The sequence below is a fragment of the Panthera leo genome, chromosome A1 (assembly GCF_018350215.1).
Source record: "Panthera leo isolate Ple1 chromosome A1, P.leo_Ple1_pat1.1, whole genome shotgun sequence".
Classification (NCBI taxonomy): domain Eukaryota; kingdom Metazoa; phylum Chordata; class Mammalia; order Carnivora; family Felidae; genus Panthera; species Panthera leo.
The window spans coordinates 98744408-98758273 of record NC_056679.1 but is presented as its reverse complement, the minus strand read 5'-3'; the positions used below and the strand labels follow the sequence as shown (position 1 = coordinate 98758273).

At 42.3% G+C, this 13866-nt stretch overlaps 1 protein-coding gene across 1 annotated transcript in view; it reads right to left on the bottom strand.

Moving 5' to 3' along the window:
- The window catches only part of PRR16 (proline rich 16), a 200556-nt gene extending 195188 nt beyond the window's left edge, over window positions 1-5368 (bottom strand). The window contains exon 1 of the mRNA XM_042933688.1: window positions 5056-5368. Within this exon, the coding sequence (XP_042789622.1) occupies window positions 5056-5214 (159 nt within the window). The 5' untranslated portion in view covers window positions 5215-5368. The remainder of the gene's footprint in view (window positions 1-5055) is intronic.
- Between the last annotated feature and the right edge of the window lie 8498 nt (window positions 5369-13866).

Below are 13866 nucleotides of genomic sequence, written 5' to 3'. Positions count from 1 at the left end.
GCAATAAACTACAGAACTTGATGTGAATAAGCCATCTGAAAAGAGGAAAACATTTAAAAACTAAAATATTTAAATTTTTTTTTTAGTGTTTATTTTTGAGAGACACAGAGAGACAGAGCACGAGCAGGGGTGGAGAGGAAAGAGAGAGGGAGACAGAATCTGAAGTAGGCTCCATGCTCCTAGCTGTCAGCACAGAGCCCGACGCTGGGCTCAAACCCACAGACCAGGAGATCATGACCTGAACTGAAATCGGGTGCTTAACCGACTGAACCACCCAGGTACCCCAAAGAACAAAAACATTTTGCAGGTAATTGTTAATTCTGTCAATTCTGTTTCCCTCAGTGTCCAAATGGACCGTTTCCAGTGGGGTTCCAAACTTTTCAAAATTAAACTTAAGTTTAATTTATTTCTCTTTATGACCTCATAAGAAAAATCATGAGTGCTTTCCAGTCTACAGTCACACTACTGACATAGCTTCCCACCTAAGTAGTCCAGTCACTAAGTGATTCCAGGGTGCAGAAAGAATAACTCATCTTAACTGGGTTCTCTATGAGAGACATATCTACTTAAAAGGCTTAGCAATAAATAAATAGATAAATAGATAAATTATATATGTATATATATGTATATATATAATGTGTGTATCTAAATACACATATATAATCATATTTATCAAATATTTAAATTTAATAAATTATACTTATTAAACAAATATGTAACATATGCATATATTCAACCTATTAGCAGTCTTATTACTTCACATTATAAAGTGAAACATGGCAAAAAAGTTCAAAACTATAATGAGTCTAAACTAAATGAGAATTAGCTAAAGCAGCAACGAATTTTGTTTCTAAATCAAAAGGTTCTTTACTACATATTTCAGTGTCTTTCTAATAAGATCTGTGATACCATATTAACAACAGTATTTGATGCAAAACAATTTACCAGTGAGATCTTCATAAAATAAGAGGCAAAGCAATACCCAAAGATGTCAGATTATTTGACAACTATTTTTAAAAAGTAGTTTTTTCTATTTTTCTTAATATAAAAAAAAAGTATATGCCCACACCTAATAAACCAATGATGGCTAATTTTATCCCTAAAACTCCAGTTTCACCACTATTTTCTTCTTTTTTCCAATGTGTAGAAAAAAGCATCATGGATTAATATTGTATCCTAATGCTATTTCCTGTTAATTTCTTCTCCTCTCTACTTATTCAAATTGTAACCACATCTCAAAGATCTAAAATCTTCTGTTTTGACTCTTCATCCACCCAAAGGATTAATCCCTCATGAAAAACTCAATACATCCAGTTTTAAGACTTGGATAGGTGATCTCCTGTATGTGGCATTGATCCATTTGTGTCAATCATGACAATCTGAATAAATTGTAAGGTCCTTAAAATTCTGTCTTACCATCCTTTTTAAGCTTTGACATTCTTCACCAAAGTCTTGCTACATTACTAAGTACACAGCAAATATCATTGTATAAATCCACACACACTAATTCTTATTCTCAATTCTGCTTTTTATTCTCAAGCCCATTAGATCAGAGTGAGAGTGGCCACTAAAAGCAGTAATAATGCCTTTTTACACTAGTGATGTTCAAAGACAGTTAAAATGCATCCCAAACTGATGTTTTGAGGTCACTGAGACCAGAAACTATAAATTCTTCTTCTTGGTAGCCATGAAAAGATAATACAGTACTTGGCACATAGTAGGTACTCAGTAAATACACTGAATTATGTGTAAGGCTTTTCCATTATACTATAGAAGATCAAAAGACCCTCATTATTTCTGAAAATCATTTAAGATTTTACTGAATACCGAGGGTAGAATAAAACGGACCTTAGAGTTTCCAGAAATCCTGTTCCTTTTCTTCCAAGATATAATCCAATTATAAATGATGAAGCAATGATCAGTAAATAACTAATCATAGAAGACACTCATCATAGTTTTGTCCTAATTAGTAACGTGTTTCAAGCAGTCACTACTATGTTCGAACCTACTCCAATACCTGAATTTTCAAATGACTCAAGTCCAGAAAACTTCTGAAAAGAAAAGCAATTTCAAAATAACCTCCAACACAGGTCCAGTATTGTTGGTGCAGAGTTTATGTAAAAATAAAAATGGAATATTCAAAAAAGAATATTGCCTTTTAGAATAGAAAAAGCAGAAAAGAAAAATACCATATGGTGACTGATAAAGTGATCTAGTCATAATCACTTTTTTTATTTCTAATTTCTGTTCCAAGTTAATAAGAACTCTTGGCTAATTTATATCAAGATAGAGTATGGCCTAAAGGCATACCATTGACAATAAAAGAATTAGATTCTAAATATAACAGTTTATGTTCAATATATATCAATGATAAACTGCCAGAATACTGAATCTAACCAATGATGAACAGTGAAATTCATGTTTACAAGTCACAGATCTAGAGACCAACAAGGTTTGCAATTTTACAGTTTTAAGTTACTCCTCCATACAAAACTACATCAAAGATATGTTCAGTCACATGTGCAGTGTTATCTTCAAAAGATAAATGCTGGACAACTGCAAGATGTCATAGGTTAAACATGCCCTATAAATATTTGTTCTCAAAATAACTATCATTCACATTACATAAATGACCAATGCTCTGAGATTCAGCCTTAGCATATACAACTCCGTGCGTAAACCTAGGATGATGACAGCCTCACAGAAGTAATTAACAATCCCACGACATCATTTATCATTCATAAATTTCACTCTCAGGGTAAGATTTTTACACAAAAGGCCCTGGCAGCCAATCAAAGATTCCAAAGCATTAAGTCAAAATTTTATTTCTGGATCTGTCTGGAAGATAGATCCTTTCATTTACTTGGTTGTACATTATTTATGTTTTCCCATACTCTTAATAAACGACCGGTTTTTGTTTTTTTTTTCCCTTATAAAGCCTCAAATAAATGAAGACACAGAAAGAGGGAAAGAGAGACCCACAAATTTTCTGATTTCCTTCTTTGGGATTCTAATCAAGAGTCTCAGGGAGGTTAAAAGTTTCAATGTAGATCTATCTGGTCTCCAAAAGCCTATAGAATAATGAGGCAAAGCAGAACCAGGCCCATGTGCAGTTCCTCTTTATTTATTCTGTCTAAAATAGACAGTGGAGTGACACATCGTAACATAAGGAAGCATGTGCCCATAAATGCAGACTTTTGACTGCCTTTTTTCTTAATTCCAGCCTCCTGCCTTGACAGTAAACACATGACTTTGCTGACAAAGGTTTCCCACACTTCCCACCGTAGAAACCTCAACTACTACAAAATTTTGCCAAAAGGAACATGCCCAAATTTGTTCATTTTTTAAAACGCCATAATGTTTCAGATGAAAACACAGCCTGCCAAAGACGTCAAATAAAAGAATAACAAAGAAACGAACAGCATCTTTAGACTTGAATGTCAATGCATAACCTCGCCATCTGTCAACCAGTTGTGAAGCAATGATCCCAGAAAAGCCCTGCAAACACGAACAAGTTAGATCCTTGCACCGATCATCTGTATCAATCTCCACTCTCAGGACCTCAGTGGCAATTATGCTCTATGGAACAATCTACAGAAATGGCATGTGCCACCGGCAAACCGAACCCTGCCAATGAATGGGCCATTTTAACAGATTTTCATTCGGTAACGCGCGGAGTTCAGTTCCTAGAGGTAATGGGAAATCGGAGGAGAAAGGGAGTTGGGCTGTGGGGGAGAGGGGAGGGTCTCTTTCCTCACGTTTGGATTGGAAATTGGATTCAGGAGGTTAATCTCTGGAGGCCAGACATCCAAACAACCCTCAGTCTCCTCCCACTTGGCCTCATGAACAGGAATACAATTTTGGACCTCGCGTCTGCCCCACTCCTTCCCTTCCCGCCGCGGCCACCACCTTAGAAGTTACAGTCTGAGCTCTCGCACAACTGCGGGTGCGGACGCCCGGACCGAGAACTGCACCAGCCGTCCTTAGGGAGATGAACAGCGGGCTGGGACTCGGCCACCAGCTCCGCGAAGCCACCAGCTGCCGCCCGGCCGGGCTCGCGGGCGACCCCACCCCTCCCCCACCCCCCTCGCCTGGAGCAGCCGCCGGAGTTACGCAGCCTCAGCCCCGACACCTCCCCGGCTGCTTTCAATCCTGATCACAGGGGATAGGGGTGGGAGGCCAGAAGTGGAACAGAGGGTGAGGGTGAAGGGGCAGCGGGAAAGAACCCAAACAGTCCGGTTCGCAAGAGCCAGGACGCCAAGTGGCAGGACCCCGGTGCACACACACCACACACGCGCACACGCTCACCCACGCGCCCCGCTCCCCCGGTTCAAAGCCAAGCGGCTACAAGATGGGAGCAACGCAGGAGGTGGGGTGGCGGGAAGGCCCGGAGTTACGGGGAGCGACGTTAGGAGGGCAGGGGATGCTTCAGGAACTGCGAAAGTGAGAAAGTCCCAGACCCCCGTCTCCATCCCCAAGTCTGGGCTGCCCTGCCTGCAGCCCCGGTCGCCTTCCACCCAGCGCAGCTCGGGAGGCGGGGAGGGGAGCCAGAGCCGAGCTTCCCCCAGGCTGCCCTCCCCGGCCTGGCCCAGGGCCCGGAACCCGGCCCCCCTCCAGCCCCGGCTTGGGGAGGCTGCCAGGCAAGGAGCGACTTGCCAAAGGACTCTGGGGGAGCAAGAGGGCAGGACAGGAGCATTTTGCACGCTCCGGCCGGGCTGCTCATTTCTTCCTCTGTCGACACACCCCCAGTGAGCCCCCCTTCCCCGACAATACACGCACAGACACAGAGACACGCACGCGTTCGCCCTTCCCACGATCCCAGGTCCATCGATTAAAACACTAGTTGATTTCTTCCTGATTAAAAAGGAAAAAAAAAAAAAAAAAAAAGTGCAGCAACTCTTTTCAGGAGTCGCCGGAGCAAGGAAAGTCCGTCTGCAGGCGTCCTTCTATAGTTTGCTAGGAGTTAAGAAATCTGGCGGTCCCCACTGAGAACCGGACCGGAACCCCGAGGGGGCGAAAGGTGACGAACTCCTTCCCCACCCCCGCGCCTCTCACCTCCTTAAGTTCCTTGGCCACGTCCTTCAGGTCGCCCAGTACTAATTCCAGATCCTCCACGATGATCTTGATCTGTTCCTTCACCTTGGTTTTGGAGGCTGCCGGCGGTCCCTCGGCTGGACAGGACGAGGAGGGGGTCCCCTTGGACTTGGCTGACATTCTCTGGGGGCAGGCGAGGCAGGTCAGCACAGGCGGGCGAGCGGAGGCTGCTGCGCGCCCCCGTCCCTGGCGCTGCTGCGGCCGCTGCCGCCACGAGCCCCCCGCATCTTGGACGCTCCCCGGGCAGCGGCGGGAGGCTGCGCTCGGCGCTCGGCAGGGCGGCCGCACCGTGGTGCTGCCATCAACTCCCCGAGACGCGGCGCTGGGCGCGGGGCTGCAGACGGGCGAGCAGCGCGCCTGCGCCTCCTCCCGCCGCCGCCCGCCGCTCTCGCGCACACACGCGCTCGCTCCCCGCCCGCGGAGACGGCCGCCCGGCCGCCGCGCCCCGGGCCGTCAGCTGCAGTCCCCGCGGCCCGGCGCTCCGGGAGCTCTCGCCCGGCACGCGGGCGTCCGCGAGCAGGGACACAAGTCCGCGCCCTGCCCGGCCCTGGCCTTCATCCTGAAATGCCCTCGTCTCCGCAGCCGGCTGGGGGGTCTTCTCACACCTAGCCGGCTTCCTTCCTTCTCCCCCGCTAGCAGAGCCCTGGTTCCCCACCACACTTTAGGACAAAATGGAAAGAACCCCCCCCTCCCCCCGTAGGGCCAGGAGTTGCGTTTAGGGGCAGTAAAGCGACCCTAAGTGTTTATCGAGGACCCAAGTATGTTCAGAAGGCCTCCAATCATTCTCCTAGTTGATCTAGGAGTTACACAGAGGTGTTCCTACTTCTGCAGGAAAAAGAGAGGAGAGAGAGAGAGAGAGAGAGAGAGAGAGAGAGAGAGAGAGAAATGTGCACAAAGACCCCTCACCCGTGGAATAATGAAATGCAGCCACAGTTCTTGAACGAGGTTGCCTAATCCTGCTGATTCCACAAAACTAATAGCGGATGTATTAATTTCACGTCCCCACACCAAAAATCCCTCAGGGAGACTGAGTCATCTTGGCTGTACTTATCTGGGACAGGTTCTCTCTCTCTCTCTCTCTCTCTCTCTCTCTCTCTCTCTCTAACTATTCTTTCTGTTTTCATGACCTATGCTGATGTATGTTTGGGTAGATACGCTGTCTGGATTTCCTCTTGAAAGAGCTGAATAAGAAGAGTTTGCCTCCAACTTTTTTTTTTCTCCCATCATTTTTTTTTTTTTTTTAATCTCCATTTCAAGCCTTTCGCTACTAAATAGGAAATAACTTTCTGACTGTTCTGCCAAAAGGATCCAGGGAGGAGAGCTAATAGGAAGCCTTCAGTCTCATTCTCAGTAGGTGGCTCCCATTCTCATTAGCTAAAGTTTTAATTTCCTTAGTAACAAACCCATGGGCTATTAGCTACTGACCTCGCAGGATGGTTTTACTTTATTGTCTTCAGTGCACACTACTCCAAATCATTATTTTAATAGGCTTCCCATTTTGGCCATGCCTTAGCAGGGCCCTTGTTTTTTGCTTCTCACACCCTAGGTTGTCCCAACAAGCCTCTTTAGATGAAAAAAATCTTGGCACTTCTCCCCTTCTGAGTTCCTTAAGCCCTCCGTAATCAATCACTGTCTTAATTCTGAACACCTTCCCTTGACACAATCATTGGAAGTCATATATGAATATGGAAAAAAGACGCACCGGAAGAAAAAAATAGAAATTTAGATAGGATGCCTCAGCAGGAGCTGCTGGGAGACAATTAAAATAAGGAAAGAATAAAAGAAGCAGTGTGCAGTAAGAAAATTGGAGAGGAGAAAAAGGAAGAAATAATTAGAAGTGTTCAATAAGCAATATGCTCAACGTCTCTGAGGTAGGGAGAACAGATTTTTTTTTTCTAAGTTCCTTTATCTCTGCAGGTTCTTTATTTTATAAAGATGTAACAGTAAAAATAATTTTATCAGGTTTACAAACTCTCCTACTGGAAATTTCTGATCTTTAATGATAGCTTTATTTTATATGTGAATAAAGATAAATGGTCAGAAATGGCAGGAGAGCATAAGGAAAAAAAAAAGGAAAAATGCTTTTTCTCTAGCTTTGAATTGTTGACTCTCAGTTATAGGCAGGTAGATACAGAAGCCCACAAAACTCAAAGTGTCAAGAACATTGGAGAGGAGGAAAAGAAGGGATGTTTTCCTTTCCACTGACAAAAGAATACTCTTACAACTTAAGAATATATCCATGCTACTCTGAATCTCCTTCACTAAAGATAAAAAAAAATAAATCTGTTGTCCTAAGATATCCATTAGTATTAATGAACTAAACTATTCTGGCTCAAAATCAAATCATAATTATCACTCTAAAACATACCATCCATATCCATAGCACAACTTATTCTTAAATAATGGCTGTCACCTGTCTAGATCTGTATTTGAATATAATACAGAGTCAAGTGAAAGGGGACTTCCAAATCCAAACTAGAAGGCTGGTAGGACCCACCAGGGGTGGCTACCACGATCTTCCAGTTATTAAACAGGTATGGGTAAAATATGCCTAAAGAAGAAATTCTTACAAAGAGAGTTAAAAATATTGAAGAGAAGGAAGAAGAATGAAAAGGACACATAAAGTCTATTTACTTTTTTTTTTTTTTTTTTTACACTTATGGAAAAAACATAATTTATTCCTTTGGCTTACCCTGGACTCTCTCAGAGGTTCATATATGAAGTTTTAAAGCCAAATTATGGGGACCACACCGCAAAGTGACACATAGTAAAATTTACCATCAATCTGTCCATAAATTTGTTTATGTACTAGCACTATGTACTGCAAATGCGTACATAACTCAAACCTCATCACTTAGATACACACACAAAAAAAGAAAGCCTTATTCACAGAAGTGGTCGTGTACCCAGCATTTTATTCTTTCTGTCTCTTTATATTTTCTGGGATTTGCAGCAAGAAGGATTGGATAATTATAGGAGATCATCTAGTGGTTGTTTTTTTAGTTACAAGCAGTTATCAGTTTTCTTGAGCGCACGCGTGTGTGCGTGTGTGTGTGTGTAATCTATCGCGAAGGGTCCCTAATAATTAACCTGTAGGAAATGTTATGACACTGACATAATTTTTAAGTCACAAAGAGTTCAAGAATATTCCAAAATACCGTGTTCCATTTTGTTGGCAGTAGCTCTTATGGATTCTCATTACCTTAACAATGCTTATCGATTCTCAAAAAAGGATGATATGCATAATATAACATCGCTTTTAATGCTTTGACTTTGATTTTCTTTTTCTTTTGCAGGAACTTATTTTTTGTTTGGAAAATCTAATAAAGTTATTAGAGATATTTGAAAATGTAAAAAAAAAAGAATGGCGACACTGCTCTGACCAAAACAGTTTTCACTGGGGGACTGAGGAGGAGTGTGGTGGAGAAGGACATGGATGTCTAAAGGACAAAATGTTGTCACTGAAACACAGCTGAGAGAAATTAGGAAAGTTCTCCATATATATGTTGACTATTAAATAAGTATATTGCATATGTCCGGGCAGAGGTTCTCTAACTGGTTAAAGCACTGATTACTAGATCCTACCTCCAGGGTGTCTGAACCAGTAGGTCTGGGGTGGGGTCTGAAATTTGCCTTTAACATGTTTCTGGGCAGCTGGAAAGGGACCACATTCTGAAAATCATTGGTTGGAGAGATTAAAAGAAAACTTGAGTTTTGTTTTGTTTTTTCCAGTGTAAGCCTTAAAGGTCATCTAGTTCTATCTCTTTATGTTATAGGTGAGAAAACCAAGGCCTTGGGCAGTTAAATGGTACATCAATGTTTCATATCTAGGGAATACAAATTAAGAGCTAGAACTCTGTGTTGACTCATACATCTTGTGGAGTGGTCTCCATTTGTCTGGAGAAATGTCTCCTTTTTATCAACTGCTTTTGGCATGATGTCTACCTACTATAGATAAACGTATACTGGTTTAACAAACGTGATCTGGACGTTTTAGTGGAAGTCTTTAAAGTCAATGGACTTTGATTCAACAATTTTTTTTTAAATGGCTACTTTAGTCACGACTCTACACTATGGAGGATATGTACGACTAGGTTTAGCACGACACAGTCCCAGCAGGAACAATTTTAGATTAACTCCACACATGACTCTAATATAAAAACCGAGATTAACTCAAAGTATCTAATCTTGCTCTCTTTCCCAACTGTAGTCAGTTTATTTTACTTGACATCCAAAGTCAATATATACTTGGCTTTTTTTTTTTTTTTATCCATGTGACAGAAACTGAACTTTTGCTTAACTCAACAAAGGAAATTATTTCATAGCCAAAGCAAAGTATGGATAGAAACATCTTCGAGTAGGACTGGAGTCAGAAGTTCTGAGACCACTGGGACTATGTCTTTCTGTCCCTGTATCCCACCCTCTTTTCGTGCATTCTTTCTCTTAAGCTCATTCCTACATAAAGTTAAAACATAGTCACCGGTAAGTCAAGGCTCACATTTTCACAACTTTTGCAGCTAGAAAAGAAAAAGATCATCACGGCAAGTGCCCAGGAGACGACTTTGATAGGTCTAGCTTAGGCTATGGACACATGAGCCAATCACTGCGACTGAGTTGGGTGCAAAGCTGCTACCAGAGTTGTGCCATTTTTATAGAAAAGGCTTACATTTTTATACTTATTACCATGATTTTCCAGCAGGTGGCACTAAAACAAGTTATTCTAACAAAATCTGTATATTATGATAATTTTCTTATATGGAAGTAAAGTGTTTTCAGGAAGTAAAATCATTTTCAGATTCACACAAAGAAAGACCCCATATGAATCAGCACTGTTTGGGGAGAAACTGATGGCAAAAAAGTACAGTGACTGGCCCAACTTCAATCAAGTCGTCTGTACCTGTGCCCTATTTCTCCTCCAAAAGAGGAGGTGTGCCCCTGGGGGGAAAAATAGGTATCTACCATACAGACTTTAATTGGATCACATACCTTGATTTTTTTCTCACACTTAGAGGTTGATATTTTATCTTTAAACATTTTTTAATGTGCATTCATTTTTGACAATGAGAGAGAGAACGTGTGTACAAGTGGGGAAGGGACAGAAAGAGAGGGACAGAGGATCAGTAGAGGGTTCAGGGCTGACAGCAGCGAGCCTGGTGCAGGGCTCGAACTCACAAAAGGTGAAATCGTGACCTAAGCTAAAGTCGGACACTCAACCAACTGAGCCACCCAGGCCCCTCCTAAAGACTGACATTTTTAAATTGTTCTTGCTTCCCAAAGCGAGCTTCACTCAAGTCTTAGATTGGACATTCAGTTCACCCATGCCAAGAACCCTTCATCCATTCCCATCTCAGGGTCCCAGCTTTAAAGACCTGACCCAGCCCAGAGCTGCTGAACTGCCCCCACCACATGTGGAAGCAATACTGAAACAATTACCCTCTTTCCTCCACTCAGGAGTTTCCACTCATCCTGAATCCCTGGGACCTGTGCCTGACATCTCATTCTGCCTCTCAGCTTCAAACTTCTGGGCCAAGTGAACAGAGAACCCGAGACTTTCAATACTCCAGGACTGTTACAGACGTGCCAAAGAGGTGTTTTTAAGACTTGGCCACTTGCCACTCTGCACAGTTTAATAGCTTAGCAGTCTCTTTCCCTGGAAGGCGATTCAGCCACAACCAAGGAAAACTTGATCATTTAGTAGAAAACAAGACATCCTATTAGTACCAAGATCACTGAAACTTCTCATTCATGCGTCCAATTAATTTTCATAGATACTTGGCAATTGCTGTTCTTAGAAGTTTAAGGGTCCTCAGTTTTTGTCTTAGTTTTTGTTTTGTTCCTTCCAAGAAAGTAAGGGTGAACCGAGAACAATTACTGGTTTTGATAACGTCAGAGAGGAGAAGTTGGCCGTGGTTGTACCCTCCCCCTGCTTAAGCAATACTCTGGCCTTCAGGCATATAAAGCCAAGTCCTGCCGGGTATAAGGTGGCCAGGAATGCCATCCACTGTGTATGGCCAGATAGAGTATGTAGTTTTAGTTCCTTATCTGAAAACTGGGATGGAATGACCTAACTCTGCAATGCTCTAGTCTAGAGCATTCTGTACAATGCTGAGTATAAGGACTCAGACACCTTTCCACTCTGAGCTAGTGGACCATGATACAATCATTGGGATCCATAATGAAGCCACTACTCTATTTAATCCGCATGCTACCTCCATTTTTTATCTCTCTTGCTCATCAAAAGTCCATGAGCTTTCGCCCAAGCCTCAACCTAAACTTCAAATATATATTGTTATAGTCTGAATGTTTAGGTGCCCAAAGCATTCCTATGTTGAAGGCCTAATTCCCAGTGTGATGGTATTTAGAGACGGGGCCCTTGGGAGGTAGCTAAATTAGTCCATGAAAGTGGGGCCTTATAATAGCATTAATGGCTTTATAGGGAGGGAGGGAGGGAGGGAGACAGAGAGAGAGAGAGAGAGAGAGAGAGAGAGAGAGAGAGATATGTCTCCTTCTATGAGTGTGCACCAAAGAAAGGCCATGTGAGGCCACTGGGGGAAGACTGACAAGCTAGGAAGAGAATCCTCACCAGGAACTGAATTGGCTGACACACTGACACACTGGATTTCCTAACTACCAAAAACTGTAAGAAAATAAATACCAGTTATTTAAGCCACCTAGTTTATAGTATTCTGTTATGGAAGCCAAAGCTAAGACAGATTTTGTTTTTCCAGCTTTAGTGACATGTAACTGACATATAACATTGTGTAAATGTAAGGTGTACAATGTGATGATCTGAAATACTTGTATATTGTAAAACGGTTGCCACCTTTGCATTAGCTAACATCTTCATCCTGTCACATAATTACCATTTCTTTCTTGCAGTGAAGACATTTAAGATCTTCTCTTTTGAGAACTTTCATGTAACACAGAGTTATTAACTACAGCCACTACGCTGTACTATTAGATCCTGAGAACTTACTCATAACTGAGTTTGTACCCTTTGACCAACATCTCCCCTTTTTTTTGCCATTCCCTACCACTGGTAACCACCGCTATACTGTCTGTTTCCATGCGTTAAGCTTTTTAAGATTCCACTTTTAAATGATATGGCACTTTGTTTTTCTCTGTTTGACGTAGCATCATGCTCTCAAGATTGATACAACTTGTCACAAATATCAGGGTTTGTTTATCATGGCTGAATAATACTCCATTATTCAGAGAGGAGAGAGAGAGAGAGAGAGAGGGAGAGAGAGAGAGATATCTTTCTTACCCACTCATTTGTTGAGTTTCCGTGTCTCCATCCAATGTCTTCCAACCAATTCATAAGTTGTTTCATGTCTTAGCTATTGTGAATAATCCTTCTGCAAACATGGGAATACAGAGAGCTCTTTGAGATCCTGATTTCATTTCCTCTGGATGTATTTCCAGAAGCAGGGTTACTGAGTCATATGGTGGTTTGAAGGCAGATTTTGATACTGAGAAGTGGGGCATTGCTATAATAAATATGTTAAAATGTGGAAGCAGTTTTGGAACTTGGTGAGGAAGTTTTGAGGTGCATGCTAGAACTACGGATATGAGGGCCAGTCTGGTGAGGACCAAGAAAGAGCAGTGCTGGAGTGGAAGCATAAAAACTCAAGAACAGAATGTCTGTAGAAATATGGACATTACAGGCCATTGTAGTGAGGTCTCAGATGGAAATAAGGAACATGTTGGTGGAAACTGGAGGAAAGGTGATTCTTTTTATAAAGTGGCAAAGAACTTGGCTGAAATATTTTGATATTCTCCTGTTTCCTAGAAGGCAGATCTTGGGAGCGATGCAATTAGATATTTAACAGAGGAGATTTGGGGAAAGGACCCAAGGAGCAGCGTGCCTCCTCCTGGTTGCCTACAGTATAAGGCAAGAAGAGACAGATGAATTGAAGAGACAGATGAAGAGACAGACAGAAGAATTGTTAAATAAAAAGGAACCAGAACTTAAACATTAAGACAACTATTAGCCTTGTCTTGCAAAAACAAACAAACAAAGAAACACATTCAAAAGAGGACACCATGTGTGTGGCTGGCCAATCAACAAAGAGATTATAGATTATAGGAATTGAACACAGTTTGTTTGAACTGAAGGGGAGGGCAATGGGTTGAAATGGAGATGGGAGGCGGTCAGATTCTTGGATCCTATAGCATTGGGTCACAGAGCTATTAGGATGTGAACATGCATTCTCCTTCAAGAAAGGGGGAAAAGGACCCCAAAGGCAATTCGGAGAGCATCCGGGCCACCACTGAGGTTTTAACAGGCTCAATAGGCTTCCACCAAAGACCTGAGCATGAGTCCATCCCTCAAAGCCATGGGGCCAGGCTGTCCCCATCCTTGGGGGTGTAACCCAGTCCAGCAGAGCCACAGAGGTGGGACCACTGCCTAGGTCGGCTAGTAAGGCAGAGCCCTGAACCAGAGAGGATTGATTATTCACAAGCTTTAACAACTGATGAAACGTGCCTTTCTTTCTTTATTTATTTATTTATTTATTTATTTATTTATTTGACTTGCTGGGGACCCGTCACCCTTTCCTTCTCTTCCTCCCTTTTAGAATGGGAATGTCTGTCCTATGCTTGCCCCATCACTGTATGTTGGAAGCACATTAACGATGTGTCTGGTTTCATAGGTTCATAGAGAAACAGCAATTTTGCTTCATGATGAGTTAAAACCTCCAGTTTCACCCACACTGATTCTGATGATATTTAGATGAGACTTTGGACTTTAGGCTTTAAGGATGATGCTGG